Here is a 22,821-nt window from a genome sequence, read left to right on the forward strand (position 1 = left end):
AGTGCTAAGCTAGTACCCGTCCACAGATGGTAAAGTCCTCTTCTCACTTGGTTTGGCCTCTTGTAGAGAAGAGGTACAAAACCCTCCAGATCATATGAGCTTTTGGGGAAGGAAAATTCTCCTATTGTTTGGTTAAAGACTTGGTTGGATACGAGATCTACTCCAAGACATGGATATATCTCTCGAATTTCCATTTTTCTAATTTAGACTCAAATGACCCATATTTCTTGAGAAGGAACAAAAGAATACCTCCACATTCATCCTAAAAGGCAATTGATAATCTCAGCAGAAAAGCAAGGATAACATCCACTGAAGACACAGAAGACACAGAAGAAAGCAACTGAAATTTTATGTAACTGAAAGAACACGAGTCAAAAAAGAAGGAAAAAAGAGAAAAGCAAAGCCAAACAAGTAAAAAATAAAATAAAGGAAGCAATTCAGCCAATGCCAAACTGAATGAAGGTCTATTGTTACCACCGTAGACTGCTATGAGGGATATATAGTATAAAACTTCTGGCAAGAACTTTCAATTTTGGGTTAATGTTGCATTTTGCATATTTCAAGCTCTCCGTCTCTACGCATTTGAGCAAAACATTAGGACCTGAGGGATATATCCTATTTGGGGCCATAAGAATCATTGAGTAATCGTTGAAAAACACTCCCAAATATCATCATTTTTCCCTTTTATTCAGTGGGGACCCTAAAATATGATAATCCATCCAATCTTACAAGCTAATTGAATTAAATTATAAATCCTGTACAAATAATTTCTCTACCCTACAGAGATATGACCTGCTTGTGTGGTCAGATCTTATTACCTCCTATCGTAACAGTTCAGAGCAAGATATCAATAAATGGCATCTTCTCTTCTCATATACTGAGCTATATGATACACCATTTGTATGCATATTATTTATAGAGAACCCTCTTTTTCCCATATATATATATATATAAGAGAACCATATTTTTTCTTACAATGGCGCTCCAACAGAGGGTGTCATGACGAAATAATCCAGATAAATTCAGTTGGACTATTACGCATATACCTTACTGCTCGATAGAACGAAGCTCCCAGTTACCTTCTCCGTCAATAAGTCGTAGCTCTAATGAGTGGAATGGTATTAGAGCAGGTCTCTGAAAAAATATGAGAAGGAAACAGTAAGAGGAATTCACAAAATACCACTAGTTGCGCTAATGGTCATAGTAAAATCTAGTTGAACAAAGTCTTAAGCCTTGAATATCACAACAGGAAATGAACTTGAGTAGATAATTCAATTTAAGTTGTGAATTGAAGAGAGGTATTTTCCTATCTCAATTGGCGGTGCATCACATTCAAATTACATAATGCGATATATTTATCAATATCCTTGAAAGAGAACCAACCTGTGATGAAGTCACCACTGTTATACCCATGCTCTTTGCAACCTTGTATAGGTGTTCTTCAACGTCGACACTAGTAGCACTGGTTAAAAAAAGGCGTAAATAGTTAATGATCATGCAACGTTAGACTTGATAAAAGGGAGAAAACTGAAGCTGGTCAACATACTTGGTGCACTCATCAAGGATGCCAAAGTTTGGCTTGTGGAAAAACAAGCGTGCCTTTCAATAAGACAGAATATAAATTTAATTAAGATATTTGTATGCAAATTCTTAAAAGTTAATATTTAAGCTCACAGATGAGATAAATTGAGATACTCACCATTCCTAACCTCTGCTGCTCCCCAAGGGAAAGAATGTCTTCCCAATTCAAATTTGCATCCCAGCCATCTTCCTCCCTTTCCAAAAGATAATTTAACCTAACATGCTGTAAAATAGTTCCCAAATGCGCCTCCAGACTATTATCCACAGATGTTTCACCTGAGTGGACAAACGATACAGATTGAACGGAAACAGCATAATAAGAATTTCAACTTCTTAAGCCCCAAGGGAAACCATAGTGAAAAGAACAAGCACACTACTGAACATTAAAATTCAACTCTTTCCAGAATGGTTTTTTGGCACTCTTAGCAAAAAATTTCTGAAGCATCAATATTTAGCAAAAACATCTATTTCAGAGCCATCAGGCATAGCGAAACTAATTTCGTGAAACAATTTTTAACAGTCGGTCATAAGCAGTTCAGATCTCTTGCTCCTTATATTTCCCTTTAAATTCAGTAATCTACCGATTTTTTAAAAAAAGAACTTTATTTAACTGTCCATCAAGTATCTGAGACATCTAACAAGCGTCTGGCATAAGCCTCACAAATGTCAAATATACAGTTACCCAAGAAAAACATCCGTGCTTAATAGATGTGAATATATTAGACAATTCCAAAATGAGATACTAATGACAAAAATTGATCCAATAGAACTTCAACCATTTAAAAGACGGTGCAAATTTGCAAGAATGTTTACCTTCGGCATACAATTTTGATGATTTCATCTCTGCTTCTTCACGGGATAATGGATATATTATTTGATCTCTCAGTGTTCCAAGGCACGTATAGGGGCGCTGAGGAACATAAAATATACCACAACCCCATTGGTCATCCTTGATATTTTGAGATGGTTTAGTGAGTTTTCCACTTGCAATTGGCCAGAGACCCCTAAGAACTCTGAAAATGGAGCTTTTTCCACTTCCATTTGGGCCTTAAGAATTTGTACACATCGTGAGATAAAAATAACATATTAATGATAGACAAAGTAAGAAGAAAAAGAAAAAGAAAACTTTACTAACCAGTAACCAACAAGCTTTTCTCATGTAAAACGTCACAAGTGAGCTTCTTTGCTAACATCTTCTGTGTTGGGGTAATGATATCCACCCTGGAGAAGGAAATAACATCTTCAGAGTGAAAGTCCCTCTTGTTGGTCGTTAATCCTCTGGTAACTGCATTTTTCCAGAAAAAAAAATACAACAATAGAACTTCAGTTTTCTGCAAGTAGAAATAGCAATTCCTAGATTGAAATTGATAAAGTACAAATTACACAGAAAGTCACATATTCCACCAGCCTGTTTCTCAATAATCGCCAAAATATAGCATATGGAAAAGAAAACATATAAAGACTTGGATGTATGCGAACCGTAATTAATTTTTCTAAAAAATAAAAGAAAAAATAAAAAAGAACATCCAACCGCATTATCAATTATGGATGAGAACTGAACCTTATTACATTTCAACACACAACTTTTGTCACAAAAAGCACCAACTCTTAGTCGTTTGGGTTAATTCTTGGTTAAATATTTTAAATTTCTTTCCAGTACTTTAAATACTTTGTTTTCAATTCTATACAAATAGGAAATTTCTCTTCTGTATTAAATAATTACTGATCATAATAAAGATTCTTTAAAAAACTTATTGGAGAGCATTCCCCTTTTTCCCTTCGGCTACACCACTAATGTTCACACATTTTTTGTCACATCCTCAAATTCTGGAATATAAATATGAAAGTCATTTTGGCAACATTTATGATAAGAAATTGACTTTTCAAATGAGCAATGATATGGAGGCAAAAGTGTGAGCTTGAATTGATCAAAGGGATAAGAACTTTGGATATTTCCACATATGCACATTTGTTAGGTGGATAAAATTCTTTGATTGCTAATGTTTTTCATGAGGAGAGATAGCTTAATTACTGATGATGAGTAGTTACCGTTAATATACAACTAAAATTAGTTAAGTTGTGGAAGCAACTATCAGCTAGCTCGATGAATTTTTTGAAACTCGGTAGAATGTAAAAACTCAGAATAATTAAGTTTCCAATTGTTTAACTACAAAAACCAATAAGAGTCAGATCACAGGCACTAGCTGCAAGGAGCCGAAAGAAAATTAAATATGATGAATGGAACAATATTTACCTTATACGTCAAGAATTACTTAATTATTTTACTTAAAAGATTTTCACTTAGTTGCCAGTTACTTCATCGCAAAACTAGCCATCAAAGGACATACTATAACATTGAACTTCAAAACATTCTCAGCATAACGTAAAAACGACTGAAATCAAAGTATCCATCCACAATCTAATTGATGAGGTGAGAAAAATTTACCAGAATGTGCAGCATCTAAGAGCTCTTCAAGCTCAGATATTCTATTGATACCACCAGAGAGCTCAAGAAACTTTCTGTGTAATTCAAGAATGTCGCCAAAAGCTAAAAAGCTTTGAGATACAACAGATGCTAAAAATCGCAGTGCATGTGCCAGCTCACCTGAGAAAATTTTATGGTGAGAAAGAAAGAATGCGTGTTCAGTTTTACAGTTAAATTCTAGATGACAGTCAGCTACCTTGAGTGGAAGTCATGGCTCTGTCACCTTGATGATCCAGGGCATACAACAAGCTCAAACTCCATGTCACATTGTGAGGTAATTGCTTTGTGATAAAATCATCTAGTATGCCAAACAGCCATTTCTTCTTTAAATTCAACAATGAATGATCCATAAGCTTATCAAATCTTGACTCAATCATCTGCTCAGTAATAAGAAAAATAAATTTTAATGCTATAATGAGCCAACTCATTGTGAGTAGAGTAGAAGTTATGATCCCTCGGTGAATGAACATGTTCTCGTAAGGAAGAAATCCTAAAACTAAGACCAGAAGCTAAATAGGATCCTACTTATCCATCAAGCTGTGAATGGTCCAATAGCTCGAGCATACAGAAGCGAGCATGCACAAATATATATTTCATAAGCATGAATACTGAATCCAACTTGCCAACAAAGACAGACGAAAATGCAAAATATAATTAAGACACAAAACAAAAGCAGTGCTCGAAGTTGGTAACATATTATACATTTACATCCCCAGTATTTTTATGTAACAAAGAAAAACAATGAAAAGCCGCTTTAAACAAAAAAGAATCAATCTACGTGTTGTAGTTCAAATATATTAGAGCTATTTCCCTTTCTAACATAGCCAAATGATTTCTTTGTATTGCTCACATGACGTGTTGGTTTGTGTTCATCTTTCCTACTATAGAAGCTGTAACAAAGAGGTTTTTCAACGCACTAAGCTTGGGTGGCATTTCCTACTCTTCTGATCTCCCAATTTCTTTGGTACTTGTATCCCAAGGATTCCTTTGTTTTGGTTTCCTTTGAAATTAATAAATTAATTTTACAGTTTTAAGAAATATAATGGACTATCAGATTTTTTCTTTTTTTTGGGAACCATCTTACATCCCAGTTTTTCCTATTTAAAAATTTGGAAAACCAACAAAAGAAAAAAAAAAAGAAGGCAGCATTTGGAACATTTTTTTAGAACAAAAATTTGGTTAAAAAGATATGCATGTTTCAATAACTATACTTAAAATTATTTTTTCGTTGTCTTCTTCCGGTATGTTCACACAAAGAACCAGTTTTTTAGAAAATAGAAATGCTATGTCCTCCAGAACTAAAAATGTATATACAGTGGTTTCAACCTGCACAAAAGTCAACTAATTATGATTATTAATTGAAACCAGAAGCAGAAAACTTATTCAAATGGTCCCCCATAAGAAAAACAAAAACCTGTTCTCAAAATAAATTTTCAAATATCCCCTTTTTCCTTCCAATAATTCCATCACTCCATATTAGCTAATCAGAAAGTCTTCTTTTTGTAATTTCATTGCCAAATAAGACGTTTTCTTCCATTTAGACAACACAATGCAAAGTTCAGAAAACTTACGGCTTTCTCTCGAGAACCACCGCCAAAGAAAGCAACAGACTCAGCATGTGTACGGAGTCTTTCATGCATAAACCTGAATTTATCGATGATCGTGACTCAATTCCATTTGCAGCAGTACATTACAAATAAAAAAGATAATAAATAAACTAATTACCTAAATGTTCCCTCAAGTTGCTGTTCTTGACTAGTTAGTTCACCAAAATCAGGAGCAGCTGCTCTTAGAAAACCCAGGCCAAGCAACATATAGGCATACAAAATGGCAACTCCTCTCCTACCTGTTAACATCTTCATTCTCCAAGTGAACCTTAAACCATAGCAGCAGAAACAGAAAAATTTTAATTTACATGAGACAAGCAAGCAAATTAACACAGTTCGTTATATACTAAAAACTAACTGCTGAAAGATTAAAATAGGCCTATGAAGCCCCCATCTGACCCTTATTATTTCTGCTCAATTCGGCTGTACATGAGTAGTTTTTTCCTAGTATATAAATATTGTGGTTCTCACTAATCCACTATCAAACTTCAAGGTATAAGAGAAAAAAGGTATCTTTGTGAAATAAAAAAAATATATTATTGGTTTACTTGGAGAAACTGGTTTACTTGGGTGCAAGATAGCTGAGGCACCTACGGAACCAAATTTGAAATAGGAAGCTGCCAGAAATTAAGATATAAAGAATAAGGAACGATACCAAAGATGCCTTCGGTGGATATCTTTTCACAAAATTATTTTGTAATTATAGCCTCCTTGTGATCACAAATGATTGTAAGGCCCTCATGGCTTTTAGCTTCTTGGGGGTTACCTCTAGTAGCCCTCTAAGTCATTCCTTGTTTTTTCGTGGAATATACTAGATGTTTTTTTATCGAAAAAAAAAAAAAAGAAGGAACGAAATCAAAGACTTGTGGCAAGACTTATTTATTTGACACAAACATCCACATATGTCTACTTCTGGCTATTGTTTATTTGTTGGAGGTAACTTAGTCATCTGACGAAGAACGAAATAAAATACGGTGGCCAAATGTAGGGCTGAAATAGAATATAGTGTTTGGTGCATGGTATATGTGAAGGAATATAGATAAAAGGATAATAAGAACTAGAAGTTTTTCAGAAGACACATGTACATGTGTACTGTGACAACAACGATACCATCTCTTATCCCATAATCTAGGTCTACATGATATAACAAAGCATATCGTAAAGGAGAAAATTAAAACTAGTATAATATATATTTCTTGTGTCCCTAGTGCTCTATGTGTTGCGTTTACTTCTTTTCTTCTACCGATTGCAAGTTACCAAATGAAATTAGCTTGAAATTTCTTTAAAGCAGTTTGTACTCAGTTTACCCAAACTATACAGAGAAATACAAAGATACAAAGTCCTCATTCCTTATATTCCACCACTAAACTTCACTTACCAAAGAATATCAACAGATGGTTTCACCATCCCAGTGACTAGCCCAGATAGATCAGTTGTCAACTTTTCAAGATCATTGGTTAATCTCTGATCGGCATCAATGCTTTTATTAGACATATAAAAGACCTACAAGAAGCAACATAACTCGCATTAGAGATGGTCTTTATATTGAAGGTCAAACAAATAGTAGCCTAACTAAACCGTGAATGAGAAGCCTTTTGACAATGCTTTAGTATTATTCTTATTATTATTGGTATGACCATATAATTGCTAATCCGGCATCAGAATATAGCAGATCTGTGAAGCCAAATATAAAAGCCAGTTGATTGAATGAACACTTTTTCACAATTAGAAAATGTATTCAGGGTGGAAAACCACCAATAACCCATGTAACTTGTTTTTTTGAACACTAACCCATGTACCTTGTAAAATGCATTGTTCTTCATGTAATTTTTCAGCAAATGCTGAGTCAACCGAATCCTCCAACCAAGGGCTAGCCTTGCAGTGAAATGCCTGTTAATTAGCAGGATATCAGTGCTAAATTTGAATAAAATAAATCAAACTTAGACTTTTTTCTTTAAATAAGAGACTAGACACGAAATTTGTTGAATGGAAAGAACAATATATAAGAGTTTGTCGCCATTTTGTTTATGAAAAAACACAACAAAGTTTGGCATCCATAGAATAAAAAGATCGGAAAAAAATATTCACGCAGCCATTAAATTGAGCTTGCTGGTGTAACAAGTTGGACAAGATAATTACAAAAGAAGGAAAACTATGTGCCAAAGATATTGGCCTTGTCTTCAAAGATACGACGATTGCATTCTAGCAATATATGCCAGAAGTGGCTCTAATGAATCAGAGCCATATAATTTCCTTTATCAAGAGGACGATCAATGATGCAACTTCAAGAATATTGATAATATCTCTCAAGATAGCAAGGTGCCAATTGAAAGCTGATTAAATCATCTTCCAGAATGTGGCAGCAAATGGACAAGTGATGAAGAGATGGTGGAAGATTCATTGTTTATTTGGCATAAGACACCAATTTGGACAATAAGAGATCCATGGAGCTTTTTTTGAAGGATAACAAGAGTACAAATACTTGAATGGTTTGACGCCCACATGAAAATTTTGATTTTCTTTGGGAATGGGCCATGCCAGATGCGAGAGTATAAGGCTGCATGTTGGTGAGTAGTCGGGAAGGGAAAAACCGGCTTCTATCAAGAGACCATTTCCACTCATCAGCATGATTACTAGCAGAAAATTGATATGTCCTAGACTATGGTACCAAATCATTATAGTTTCTTTAACAGAAGGAGAACTAACACTGCTCAACCCCTATTTTTTATAACTAGGCAGAAATTCAAGACCAACAGGCATCCTAGCATGCCCAATCATCTTCCCCGAGTCCTAACCATGAAAGATACAATGGGATTCATAAAAGGTACCACGACAGTTAGAATCCTTATAGATTTTACTGATGAATAACAAATTACAGACGAATTTTGGAACAAGATGTAAAGAATGTAAAGTAGTATTTGGAGCATATCAAACCGTTCCTTTTCCTGAAGTAAACGATAAGCTACCATTGGCAATACAAATCTTTTCATTACAATAGAAAAGAGAGTATGAATCAAATAATTGGGAGAAACATACCATATGATTAGAAGCTCAAAAATCTACAATCCACAGAGATGAATTGAGACAAGAGAGAGCTTGAGGATAATTACCTAATTATGAAAAGAAAACACTAGAATTACCCGAGGAAGAATTAACCTCAACTTCAGGATTTGATCAATTTTCTCTTTATTGAATGGGTTAAAGTCAACAACATTAGCATTGGAGTATGTTGAATGGTACTATTCTCTCCTTGCTTAAAACTCCTCCAATTTGCAAGTTTTCCATGAAGTTTCCAACATGAGTATGTCGAGTTTTGTTACAGTAGTCGCATCAGACACAAGACATGTCATGTGTCTTGTTTGACTTATCAAAAGCCTTGTTTGTAGTAGCTTCAACCACCAACACAGATTGTTCAACTGGAGAAATAGTTTTTTTTTTTTTTTTTTTTTTTTTTTTTTTTTTTTTTTTTTNTCATAACATTCTAACCACTCTCTTCCCTACAAACTTCAGACAAAACGTCATTAATAGTTGGAAGAGTAGTAATCCAAAGCCTCAAACCTCATTGAATTCAACATATAGACAGGCAAGAAATTTGTAAACACGACCATCTTCCACAATTTTTCCAATGTTTTTGGTTCCCTGTTGACTTCCATTCATATGTATCAAAGAGATCGAGATCTTGCCAAATGTGTTTCAAGGAGTGAAAATATTGTGTAACTGACTAACTTCCCTGTCGCATGTCACCTAGTTTGAAATTCAGCTCAAAAACTTGTGATGGACTGTCCACAACTGAATACATCTGAGTGACGTTATCCCATGGAGTTTACTAGTCAAGTCATAACCATGGAGTTTTCAACATCCCACTCAGCAAACAACGGGTCATTTGTGTCTGACGAATTTTTTTCCAATAAAGTAGCCAATCTTCCCATGCCCACGAATATACATCTAAACTCTTTGGGACCAACGAAGAAACTTATCCAATTAAGACAAATGGTGGCTATTTGGAAGGAAAGACCATTGGAATAGATGTGATTGCCTAAGACTTTAGCAATAGATGACTTATTTTCTAACATTATTGCTGAAGAAAATCAAAGCCAAAACAGTAAACTCAAATATAGAATCGACAAGAAATAGGAGAAACAAAACCAAACAAGAAACCACAAGCAAAAAACACAATAAAAATGTGAGAACAGAATACAATCACCAGCGGCAGTGAGAATAGCAGCAGCTGAGCAGTCAGCGGATGACGATGCAGAAGCAAACAAACAACCAATGGTGCACATATGGAAAAAGTTGCAAATGAAAATAACAGGTTGAGCAGTTCGAAAGCTAGGTGGCGTGGGACTATGAACAAAAAACAAAAGCTACATCCAGCAGGGACAGCTAGGGTTAGAGTTAGTTTTAGGGTTTCCAAAAATTAGGATCTTTACCTTTGATACCAGGCTGAAAATAGTATATTTTCTATCTTATTTTCTTTAAGAAGAAATGGGTTTCTTAAATACAAAAAGCCCTCATTACAAATGAGGAAATAAAATTCTAGCAAATATAATACATAAATACAAAAAATTAATTAACACAAAAGGAAATAACCAACACTAACAATTGTCGTTAACAAGCTTGCTCCAACCAAAACATTTGCCCATTTGCCAACAAACTCACCCACTCGTGTGGGCTACTTGACTAGGTAACATATTTAGAGTTATATACAAGACAAAGCAAGTATATAGGTGTGCCTGAGCATGTAAATATTGCACATGACATGGCAATTGACATTGGATAAAAAAATTGAAAGATATTCTGCAATGCCAAAGCCAAACGAATAAGAACATCTAATGGCTCTCAGTCTGTGTTATGGTCATCCCTGTAAAGAAAATTTGCAGAGAAAAGGGCAGAAAATTTTTCTTAAAAGAACTTCATTGTAGAATTCAGGTTTTTATGGTGTGCTCCAAGGAATCCGAAATCACCTTAGAGAAGGAGCAATGAATGCATTGGCCGCACTTTGCAGGATACTAATTCCAATCAACCGAATAAAGGCAGCCTTATCCTGCTCCAAAACAAACTTTACAGTGGTTCCTGTGGAAATTGATTCTTCCCCAATGAAATAGGCAATCTTATAAGATAATTCATGTTTCAGCAATGACATTCAAACTTACCATTCAATGAGGCAATGCGATCTGATATCCATGTTCTAGATAGCACAAGAAAACCAACTGCCAGCAACTGTGCTCCCTGTTTATCAAATAATGTGGGCACCTGCAGAATAAGCAGATCAGTGATGAGTAATGTTCATAAATGACAATAGAGAGTATTTAAGGGCCATGTTATCTATCGTTTAGAACAGAAAAACTTGAGCCTATTTCAGAATATCAATAGGCTACAATTGAAGCTTATTCTGATTCAGAATGCAGCTCAACTTTGGTGGAACTCCAACTACGGTTTGGGTTAGACACAAGAGTAACAAAATAAAAACATCTCATGTCATTTTGTTATGTTTCTCCAGCAAGAACAGCAAGCTAATTTGTATGTAGACCTAATTGGAGAAAATGCAAATCCACTGCATGCTGTGGTGTATGGCCCTCTCGGAGAGAAAACTCTTTCACACTCTACATTTTCTTTATGCGTGTAAACTTTTAAGTTTTCCATTCCGGTTCATGAACTTTCAAAATGTCTATTTTAGTACCTACCATCATTTTAGTCACTCTCTAAACTTTCAAGATCTTGTAGGCACATTATATATTTAGATTAAATTAAAATTTGGGGAGAAAAAGGTTGTACTTTTAAACACAATTCCCAATAAACGATAAAATAAGATGGATATTACTTTTCCAGACAAGAAGAAAATATCAATATTTCATATTAAGAATTTACAAAATAAAAGAGATTACTTCATCAAAAAAAATGAAAGACCTCACCTTAAGTAAAATTCTTGAAATGTAAAATAAGTAAATAAAAGTCAGTTCCTCTCCTACACTTTTTGTTCACACATCTACAAGAGTATTCTCATCCCTCCCCACTCTCTCTACTATGTAAAGACCTAGAATCAAAACATATTTTCTTCTAGACTCTCTTCTATCCTTTCTGCCAGAAAACTAAATCTAAAATTGCATCTTCTGATTGCTCCCAAATCCTGAGTCTCATAGCCTTGTATTCCAGAAACCAAAATATTTGGCAACCTTGAACTTATCTCAACTGGCCACTTGACCTGTAATAAACTGCCCGAAACCTAAATTTCCCACCCCTTTATCCACTCCAAATAGAGCAAAATGCCAATTCCTTCTTTTTAGGGTTTAGGGTTTAGGGCTTAGGGCCCGAGCTAGATTGCCCAAAATCTAAATGTAACATCTGGACTGCATAAAACATAAATCAGGATGACTTCCTTTTTACTGCCCAAAACCTAATTCTAGGGTTCCTCGGAGCCAGCCAAAATCTTAACACTCAGAATCTTTGGACTACATAAAACCCAAATGTAAACTCCTCCTCCAGCTTGACAACCACGGGACAGGATCTCTCTCATGTACCTTAGTTCTTAATGGGTTCTAGGCTGTTTTTTCTTCTTTTTCTTTTTTCCTTCTGTCCTCGTTGAATCTATTTCTATTTTAGTTTACATTTTTAATGTGCTCTTGATGCAGTAAAAATTGAGCTAATTCCAATCTTTATTTTATATTTTATTAGTCCAACTAGTTTTCAGTAATGAGCTTGTTGATTCACTGTTTTATATACGAGTTCAGTTGCCAGTTATTTTTAGGTTTAGTTACTAGTTTATCAGTTGGCAGCATGTATAAATGGGAGTTTCGTTGTTAGACTTATGAGAGACTAACCAGTATTTTTGCCATTGCAGCTATTCTCAGTGGCAATATTCTAGGAATTCCTGCAAGTTGAGGAACAATTGGACGAGTAGAAATATTATCAGCAGGAGGTGAGGTTGCTATCACCCTTGGATTGTATGATCCTGCATCTGACTTGGAGAAACTGGATGCCTAGATAACAACAAAAAAAGGAAGAATCGCGAGTTTTTATCATGCAGCATTATGATGGAGAGACTATATAACCCAATGGAACAGAAAGTTCTAACAGCTTTTCAACCTTATCAAGACTGGAAAAAGCTTGCTGTACTACAACTGCATCACTTTGACGGTCTGTCTTAGGTCTCATGGAATTGATCACTCCTTGCGGAACCTCCTGTCTGGGTTATCAAGGAAGTAGAATGAATAAACATATGCATTTTTCACATTTCATAGATAGTTGATGGAGCTGGACTGCTGAAATCTAACCGTTTATAATGAACACTCCATCCTCCTTCGCCATCCAAGGATAGTACCACATCATGGAAAGCAACCAAGGCTGGGCGGTGCGAGATTGTTATGCATGATGTTCCCATATCTCTAACTTTAGAGCAAAACCGTTCTTCCATATCAGTTGTGACAGCACTTGTGCATTCATCAAGAATTGCAAACTTGGGCCTATGATAAAACAATCTAGCCATCCCCAATCTTTGTTGTTCGCCTAGAGATAGTTCGTCACCCCAGTTTATCTCTTTTTCAGGTGGGTAACGGTCCAGCAAATATTCAAGGTCAACCTTTATAAAAAGGAACAGAATGCCAACACAATCAAACCTCAAAAGTAGTGTAATGATCACTAAACTTGAAGATTAAAACTACAAGAGAAATACCATAAGAAGAAACTGACATTTTTTAATAATTCTGCCATTCCATCGTGCGTGAGTGGTTCAACTTCTTGATCTGCAGTTAGTGGGTAAATTAACTGGTCCCTAAGGGTGCCAACAGCAGTATACGGTCTCTGAGGAACATAGAAGATTTCCTTATTAAGATCAGAGCCGACCCCAGGTTTAACAATATGGCCAGAAATCAGAGGCCAAAGACCACCTAGAACTCGAAAAAGTGAGCTCTTCCCACTACCATTTGGACCTTCAGCACAAAATAACAAGCTTCATTAGTCCAAATAACATTGACAGCATTGTGTCTGAAAATGTTTCGCATCTGGTTTATTTTTCTGAACATAATAGCAATAAAGCATCCCATAACTATTAAATTTAAGGTTACACAAATATCTGACTTAAGGTGGTGAGAAAACAGAAAATAGAGATTAAATGGGTAAAGAATTAACACCAAGCAAGATGACAACCGATGGAAGGAGTACCTGTAATTAAAAGATTAGATCCTGGTTCAACCTTGAGAGTCAAGTCATCCACCAATACATTACCACTGGGAGTGACAACCTGGTAGCAAATTCAATTTTAAGATAGAATGTGAAGTATCTACACGTGGAGTTAATCTCAGCTAATTCACCGAAGGATTTACCTTAACTCCTGAAAACTCAATATAATCTGCTTCACTGAAGCAATTCATATGATCCATTGCTGGCTGAGAAGATTCAACGCTCAACTCTCTGGATACAATCATCAGCTCGTGAATCCGACTAGCATAACCACTGCAATAACAAAGAAGATGAAAAGAGGATGAAACCAAAGAAATAAATATTAGAGAAGTACATGTATATGCTCCTAATAAGGTAAACTACTTTCATCCATATATTCATCATCCATGTCATGCAAAGACTGTTTATGCTTGCTTTGAGGCTGACAAATACTCTTCATCGACTAAAGACAGTAATATAGTATCTACCAATTTATTGCTTAAGAATACCTGAGACGATTGAGTCGTCTTGAACTAATCGATAGAGTTCCAAGAGACTGAAACAATGAGATTATAACACTAGTATGATATCTGAGGTTGCTCAACATCTCTGCTCGCCCTAAAGTTGAAGAGTCGGGTCTGAGATGACCGGAAAAGAAGGGCTCAATAATCAAAATAACAGCAAATGTAGCACCGAAATACTTGGCTAGGAAATCCTGAATCATGCCAAACCACCAATGTTCATGAAGGACAATCTTCAAGTGCTCGACAAGAGTATTAAACTTCTGCAGAATATGAAATTCCTCTCTTCTTTCTCCACCATAAAAAGCTATGCTCTCAGAATGGGTTCTTAAACGAGATTGAAGTTGGCGATACTCCCCTTCAAACTGTTGTTCTTTAGACATTAGTTTCCCAAAAGGAGGAGAAAATTTTCGAATCAAGGTTCCGGATACTGCTACATAGCCCTGGAAAGTAGCATCTTTTATCAGATTGAGTATTAAAGTTCAATTTTTTAAACTGAACTCTAGAAAATATCTACAATCTCACATGTCAAATGAAAAGCATTAGCTAATGACATAGAAACAAGAAAATTTAACGGCAGGGATTACCAAAATCCAAAGGACATATTTTGGGCTAGCATAAGAACAAAGGCGCCAGGTATAGAGCAGACCATCAACAACTGCTGTTAAATCATCCTGTACAAGCTCACTCATTTCTGAGCAAAATCTAGGTATATCACTTGCAATTCGCTGTTCAGGATTGGTCACTCGACCATCAACATGTGATATTTTGTAGTATGACATATTCTGAAACAAGAAAGAAAGAAGAATATATAGATACTATTAGTTCAGCTGCCATAAAAGATGGCCCATTTGGAACCTAGATCTTATAGGATTTCATCACAGTGACATTGACAGGTCTTGAAAACAACGTTCCTAGCATCACAACCCAGGATAGTATGAAAGAAATCGGTCTTTTTTGTAACTTCAATTGACTCCCTTCGGAAATTTCATTTGTATCAATGAAACTTTCCTATCTAAAAAAGAGGAGGTGAGGGAGCAAACCATCACAAGATAATATGAGAACAAACTAAATGGAGGGGGGGAGAGAGAGAGAGAGAGAGAGAGAGAGAGCAAAGAGTTATTAGGTACGAACTTTTTCATATATAGACTAGTTGGAGGACATTTTTATGATTTCTTTTGCTCAAGTTTAGATAAACCACCAAACAAACATCCCACCCCTTCTTTGACAATCTTCTTCCACTTAAAAGCAGATGAAATAAATAAGAAATGACCCTTCATCAAGAGCTACAATAAAGATGCTAAGGTAGAAAGACATTAATATAATATGCAGGACCGTCTATAAAATCTACAGAAGATAATACAAAGAGTAAACATTTGATCAACAGCGCTGCTTCAACAAATTGTAGCCAGAAGTACCTTAAAATAGTGAGTGTGAATGAGTCGTGTTAATATTTTTCTGAAATGCAGACTTAAGATCCCAGTCACGTATTTCGAAGTAGAGTGAAGAGTTGAGAGAAGGAAACATAAAAGCAGATTCTCTGAAATCAAACGTAAGAACAATGGAACGCGTCGAAGAAATGCTGCACGGAAAAGAAATCCTTGAACTTTTGCTAGTCTATTGCTCAGAGCAGTTCGTAATACCTGCATGGGTGATAAAAACAAGCATGAACGCATAAAACGACCAAAAAGAGTGTTTGCAAACAATATTATACAGATCAGTCATCAAAAAGAAATTATAAGACATAAATTCTTCATCTTCTTCTTCTCCTTTTAGTTCCACATGTGGAGATGGAGGATTCAAACCCATCTCTTGGTTGAGGGTATACACCTTAGCCAATTGACCTACGTTTAGGTTGGCAATATATGTTCTTTTTTATTATTTATTCATCTTTGGTAAGAAACCAGAAACTTATGGTTTTTCTGGCGTTCTATATATACTACTACATTCATTTTCTCTTGTTTTACTCCTCTTCCAATAATGACAAACGAAGACTTATGTTTTTATCCATCTCTCGTAGCAAGGGGTTATCTTCAATTCCCCATGAATCTTAAAATTGCCTCTGCCAAACATAACAGGGAAAAAAAAACTCAACAAGTGTATTTGCAAAGTAAATGTAGTTCCTTTTTGTATTTTTTTTTTTTTCTTTTAAAAAAAACAACTTATAATTGATACTATGGACAGGTACTAGCAATGTTATGAAGAACTCCTCCCATTAAGAGAGAACCAAACGCACCCACAAGAAATAATTTTTCTTTTTAAACAGGACACAACTTTTCATTAAGAAATTGAAAAGTTACAAAGCTTCATCAAACAAGACAAAATATAAACAACTCTACCAAAAGCAAGATAATCGTCCACCCTTCTGCATTTCAAAATTTACAACAACAATAATAAGATCAACTATTAATAATATTTGAAGAAGAAAAACCACAGAATTTAATTCATTGCTAAGAGTGTTCAAAAAACAACTTAAGATTAGTGTAACACCCCTGCACCAATTCCAGAAAAAAAAAAAAAAAAAAAAAAAAAAAAAAAAAAAAAAAAAAAAAAAAAAAAAAAAAAAAAAAAAAAAANCATAAGATTCTTCAAGAAAGCTCGAACACAGGAGCATCAAAGGAAAGAATTATATCCTTAAAATAACCATTGGTAAAGAGAACCAATAGTACAGCCTTAATTTATGACTTCTCTTAATGCCTTCAATATGGCGGAACAATCATTATGGAAACGCAACTTGGTAATCACAATGGTATGCACCCGATCAATAATAAAGAACCCATTCCTCCCATTTTTCACCCGAGTCTTCCCAGTTAGCAACCAAATATCAGTCACTAGTAGAGCAAAAGATCCCCCCTCCCCTTTCACTCCCCTAACCAACCGTTGGTCCTCCAACATTTCAGATCGTTCCGACACCATCCTCTCCTTGGAGTCAATTCTGTCTTCAAAAAGATCCAACTCCTCTTTGTTCACCCCCATAGGCACATACACGCTTTCTTTTGATCCTTTCATTAGGTAAGGTTGAGAGTTCAACAAATCATCCATTACAATTTGAGATTTTCAGCACACAGCAAGAATCTTCTTCATATCTAGGTTGTCTTAAGACCTTCGAAGGATATTAGGAACTGTAAAACAGATATGAATTTGTATTCCAACTATCTCATTTTCAGACAACTTAACTAATATAAAATGATGAACTTTTCCTCTCTCCTCCAATTTAAAGTTGCCAACATCATAACCATTCACTGAACTTTTCAAAAAAAAAANAATCCTACAATGTCCAGAACCCATGATTACTCTCATCCTTAAATGCCACAGAAGAAACGTTCAGAAAGAGGCCCATGAGTACTCTCACCTGTATTTTCTCCGGAAAAAAACTCCGGCAATATTGTCGAACATATTGTGATTCCTTTATCCAAATTTCTCATAAAATTTCTCCCAAAAGGCTATATTTTCTCTTCAAGGTTGGTCCACTAGAAGTTGTTCAATAGCTACTAAGGTATTCCAAGGAAGAACCAGTTTGACACCTCAACATTTTCCCTTACAATGATTGGTTGTCAAGATATTCAAAAGGATTTTTAATATCTTAGGCAGGTTTCCTCACTTTTTGCATAGGAAGCACACAATCAATAAGGATCATAATATTTCTTCATTATTTCAACTGTTGTTATCAGAACCTCAGCACTAAATTCCAACAAAAAAAAAAAAATGGATGATCATATTTCTTCATTATTTCGAAAGCCTACATGCATGTCTTTTTCTTGACCAATCGATGATCCTTGGGAGAAGGGATGTTAGGTTTTTTCGAGAAGCTTCTCATTCCCTTGCTTTTTTCATACCCTGTCTGTCCCAATGCATAATTTGCACTGTATACGTGAGGTAGGGTAGAAGAAAAAGAACTACAAGAACAATATCCAAATTCTAACGTCCATTTTCACTGTATCCATTTAAACATTCCTACGAATTTCTAGACAACCAATGTTGAAGGGTCATGCATGCTGTTATTTCGAGAGATTAGTTGAAGACCACATAAATGGCCCAAATACCCTCTCTATCCCCAAAAAAATCCAACATCCATTGAGTCATTTGATAATAGGAACAAAAAATCAAAATAGAAGCTACAAAAAAATATTATTTATATTAAGGAAATATACAATATCGCAAGCCCTTCAAGATACCTGAACTCTCCCACGGGTTTTTTCTAGAAACAGCCTGCCACTAGCTCCCCTAACTCAATCTACAACCATATTTCCTTAACCGACCTATTGTGCTGTGACTAAAATGTCCCTAGTATCTAATAATATTTCTAAAATTCATCCTAATAATATTCCTAAAACTGATGTCCCTTCAAACTCTTTGAGCTTGAATATCATTAAAGGGAGTAAATTTTTAACTTCATTGTCTAGTGAATCCAACAAATCAGCTACCCTACCCTTCTTGCCAATAGAGATCTATTACAGTTTGGGGGAAAGGCATTTAAGAGGCCTGTTCTCAGTTGAACAATAATTCTCAAAGCTTGTATTTCTCCTATATCACCAACCACTATGCTAAACGGTTGGCACAAAATTTTCTACAAAGAACCACCAACATCCAGGAGCAATGTGATCTCATTCTCACGCAGTTAACAGTGAACCAACCTTTGTGATCCAAGCCATCTGCTCAACATTATTCAATCTAAAACATTGATTCACTGAAAAGTATCTGAATTTTCCTTTTTTTACATGTAAGTGAGAGAGAGATACAGAGAGATGGAATTATTTAGCGTCCACTCTATGATTTATTAGAATACAGGTTATATACGTTTGATATAAGTAACTCTAAGAAGAATTTACCAAGGAAGAGAAGAAGAAGCCAAATTGACACTATATCATCACATCATATAATATTATATAACTTGCGCTTACCACTATACCCAGTAAATATAAAAGATCCCTGGCACCATTTTTGCCCATCTTAGACAACAGAATAGCGGCAAGTGCATGAAGTGACTTCAGTCCACCACTCTTCTGCGCACTTTTCCTGCTCTTACCACCTTCGGTTGCCAAATTTGTAGATCTCTCATCACTACGTCCTAGCCCATTTACATGGTCAAAAGATGATGATTTTTTACTGCTGCGCCGTGATTGCAAATATGCAGCAGTCCCACCAACAAGAACAACGCCAGTGGCAAATAGCAAAGCTTTCCTATCACGAAGAATGAAAGTACATTCATTGCCCACCCAATTCCAAAGTTCAAAAGGTAACTATGGCTAACAGGAATGACCAAGTGAATAACTTTCATAATAAGTAACGAGATGGGATTCATGTACAAATTATAAAATGTTACGACCGTTGGAAGGGAAGTGGATATTGATTATTGACTCCAAACATCAAAAGAAATACAAAAATATTCTAAAATTTTCAAAACTAAAAGTTACACAAACTTGCACAGTTCGCACAACTAGGTTAGAAAATAATCTCAATGCAGGCAAGCAAAGTTATAGACTACCTTAAACTTAATCAACATATTAATTATAAATTTAGTCCATGAACTTTCAAGTTTGTGTCAAAAAAGTTCAACTTTAAAATATATCTAACAGGTCTTTGAATTTTTAGTTTCATATCTAACAAGTCATTGAACTTTAAAGAAATGACTACTAAGTCTCTCAACGCACAGGTCGCTGACATATAAAAATATTTGAAAACTAATTGATCTAATAAATATAAAATTCAACTTTGACGTGTAATAGGACCCTAAACTTGCAAATTTGCGTCTCCATGAATTTTAAAAAATGTCAAATAGGTCAAAAACATAATAGATATAAAATTGAAAATTCAGTGATATATTGGACACAAAATTGAAAGTCGTGAACCTATTAGACATTTTCTTAAGTTCAAGGACATATTAACACTTTTTAAACTTTAGATTCAAATAGGCACAAACCTGAAAGTTCAAGGACAAAACTTGTAATATAACCACATATTAAATATTGATTACTATGGTGATTATTCGGTAAAACAAAATTGCACACAGTTTAAGAAATAAATTCCATACAATAAATCTTCTTTTTTTCCGTAAACAAGAGAATGGGCAAATACCATACATGTGGCTAATAACAGAACAGAAACTATTAAAAAACCAAATTAATGAAGTCAACTCAGATGTAAAGTAGATTCACAAAACAAGTAGTGGAATCTGTGATACCTCCTTGAAGCAAGAATATTGTGACGATGCTTGGTTAAATGCAACAACTGAAGAGATGGCATCTTTGATAATCAACCTTCCTCCACTGAAGGACTATCAACAATGAAAATATCTCCTAAACTTAAAAATAAGAAGAAAAATCAAATTAATCAATAAAAGATTGCTATAAAGTGAATTAGAAAGCACAACAGACCTTTTTCAGAATATGAAACTGATAATTCTATTGATAGAGAGAAACTAGAGCCCAAGAGAGAAGATATCACCAAGATCAAGAGGTTACAAAAAGGAGCCTCGGTTAGCCATGATATATATGAGGTCAAAAGGGAGAAAAAAACACAAAAACTTATCTTTCAAAAAGATACTAAAGAGAGAGAAGTGAGAAGTGCAAAGTTATATAATTTACTACATTCATATGGCCATTTGTGGAAGAAAATGTCAGGGGAAATATCTTTTTTTCTAGGTAATCATGTGTATTTAGGCGCTTGCACACACCTCACCTAATCCCACATAATAAATACTAGACCCTCTAACATTTAGCATCAGGAAACTGAGTATTATTTCCTAACTAGGTTGGCCAATGTGATTTGAACCCATATAATTCGAAGAAATTAAGATCTGTAGAATGCCTTTTTAATCACTGAATTAATAGTGGGGTTAAGTGCAATAGACTTATAAACAATCTCACAAGACATTGTTCTTTCCTCCTTTTTTAGGGAAAGATGGACCATTTAGGACGACCATATGATCAGCATAAAATTCATCATAATTTTATAATCAAAAGATAAGTCGAATCACTGAAAACTGTGTTGTCTCCATTTTCTCTACTTTTTTCTGTTATTCCTCTCTCTCTTTTCTTCTCTCCACTACAATTGTATTTTTTATCATTAATCAAAAACCATAAAGACTAGAACAGACAGACTAAATATTGTAAAGGACTGGCCATTGAGAATACGTTTCACTACTATAAATGCTAGTGTAGTCATCATATCAGTGTGTATTTGACTGATTCACATGTTGGATTAGGCTTTCCTTTTAACTAATCAGCTCAACAAACAGACTAAAAACTTCTCAAGATGAGAACAAAGCGATAAGAAATGCAATTTCAACTGTCCACCGCAATACAATCTAAAATTTCCCATGACATCATAAGCTGGAGATTAGCATGCTAACAAAAAGGAAAATTCTAAATTCATAGTCTTAACTCCAACCATTCAATTCACGATATGAATAACCCAGATACCTCATGGATAGAGTGGTAATCAAATCCTCAAGAATATACAAACATGTTTGAAATTAAATGATACCTACGAATAAGGTAAAACCAAAATTACACCCCGAAACGCTTACAACTAAGTAGGTCTCCCATTATCTAAATTCAAATTTTCATTCATGTATGAGATTCAATTGTTGTACCTTCGGTTAAACAAATAAAAAAAAAAAAACCACTAGTTTTAGTTACGAGGAACTCAAACTCTCTATGTATCTCAGCCCTCTCTGCATCTAAAAGAAGAACAAAAACAAAAATCCTCGAACCAAAGGAATTCCTTCATTCCATCCTACGGCCATCTCCGATGACCTCCGAGTACAATATCCAAGAAATACACGCACATATATATAAATATAAAGCTTCAAATCATAGGAAACTGTAGCTAACCATACCAAGTAGTCGACAAGTCTCAAAGCGAGTCAGCGGTAGGCGATTTCTTTCCCAAATATGGAGCAATCCGTCCTAATCCTGACCTTAGCTGCTTGTTCTGGCACCTATTAGCTTCTGCATCAACATTCGATTGTTCCATCGCCATCCCTATTTCATCCTAGAGAACTCCCTACCATTTTTTGCCTCACGACTATGGCTTCCTACAATTCTAAAACCCCTTGCCGTAATGGCTTCAACTAGTTCGGTTTCCTCCAAGTCCCTCTTCAGAGAAACACCCCCACCCGCATTAAAATTGCTCTTCCGCACACGAGTAAATTCTCGCAACCAAAAAGAAAATAAATAAATCAATAAATCAATAAATCAATTATATATATATATATATATATGTATTGAGGAGTTAGTTGAGATATAATTGTAAATCCAATTTTAAATTAATAATATCTAGACTTTTATTTTTTTACGCTAAAAAATTTATTTAACGTGCCTTGTGGATAAAAATTCGTCCGGGTAAATAATTTTCCAAATTAATTATGACGTCGTCGTTATAAATAAATAAATAAAAGATTTCATTAAATCAAGCGCGTGTTGGATGTTGTTTTTACTAAAATACCCCTTTTCTGACTGTTTGGGACCTG

At 35.0% G+C, this 22,821-nt stretch overlaps 1 protein-coding gene across 2 annotated transcripts; it reads right to left on the bottom strand.

The window, feature by feature from the left end:
* Positions 1 to 642: 642 nt before the first annotated feature.
* LOC111809940 (ABC transporter D family member 1) lies at positions 643 to 22,511 on the bottom strand. 2 transcript variants are annotated; one of them, XM_023696419.1, is made up of 26 exons: positions 22,189 to 22,511; positions 20,530 to 20,644; positions 19,250 to 19,529; positions 15,767 to 15,991; positions 14,936 to 15,133; positions 14,337 to 14,791; positions 13,992 to 14,121; positions 13,831 to 13,909; positions 13,360 to 13,598; positions 12,945 to 13,249; positions 12,757 to 12,856; positions 12,492 to 12,650; positions 10,827 to 10,926; positions 10,638 to 10,746; positions 7,473 to 7,563; positions 7,052 to 7,176; positions 5,792 to 5,941; positions 5,638 to 5,710; positions 4,263 to 4,443; positions 4,028 to 4,186; positions 2,717 to 2,866; positions 2,395 to 2,628; positions 1,700 to 1,857; positions 1,547 to 1,599; positions 1,384 to 1,462; positions 643 to 1,134 (listed from the first exon to the last, which is right to left on the bottom strand). In XM_023696419.1, the coding sequence occupies exons 2-26, from the start codon at positions 20,589 to 20,591 to the stop codon at positions 1,048 to 1,050; spliced, it is 3,981 nt and encodes a 1,326-aa protein (XP_023552187.1). In that variant the 5' UTR covers positions 20,592 to 20,644; positions 22,189 to 22,511; the 3' UTR covers positions 643 to 1,047. The 2 variants fall into 2 exon arrangements, with proteins under 2 accessions (XP_023552187.1, XP_023552186.1); XM_023696418.1 differs by having other exon boundaries at positions 20,530 to 20,649.
* Between the last annotated feature and the right edge of the window lie 310 nt (positions 22,512 to 22,821).

This window comes from Cucurbita pepo, chromosome LG14 (genome assembly GCF_002806865.2).
Source record: "Cucurbita pepo subsp. pepo cultivar mu-cu-16 chromosome LG14, ASM280686v2, whole genome shotgun sequence".
Lineage (NCBI taxonomy): Eukaryota > Viridiplantae > Streptophyta > Magnoliopsida > Cucurbitales > Cucurbitaceae > Cucurbita > Cucurbita pepo.

Coding starts and splice junctions, on each gene's coding strand:
- LOC111809940 (XM_023696419.1), bottom strand. CDS start 20,591: ATGCCATCTCTTCAGTTGTTGCATTTAACCAAGCATCGTCACAATATT. Junction 13,910..13,991: donor TTGAGTTTTCAGGAGTTAAG/GTAAATCCTTCG, acceptor ATTTGCTACCAG/GTTGTCACTCCCAGTGGTAA. Junction 5,711..5,791: donor CAACTTGAGGGAACATTTAG/GTAATTAGTTTA, acceptor CGATAAATTCAG/GTTTATGCATGAAAGACTCC.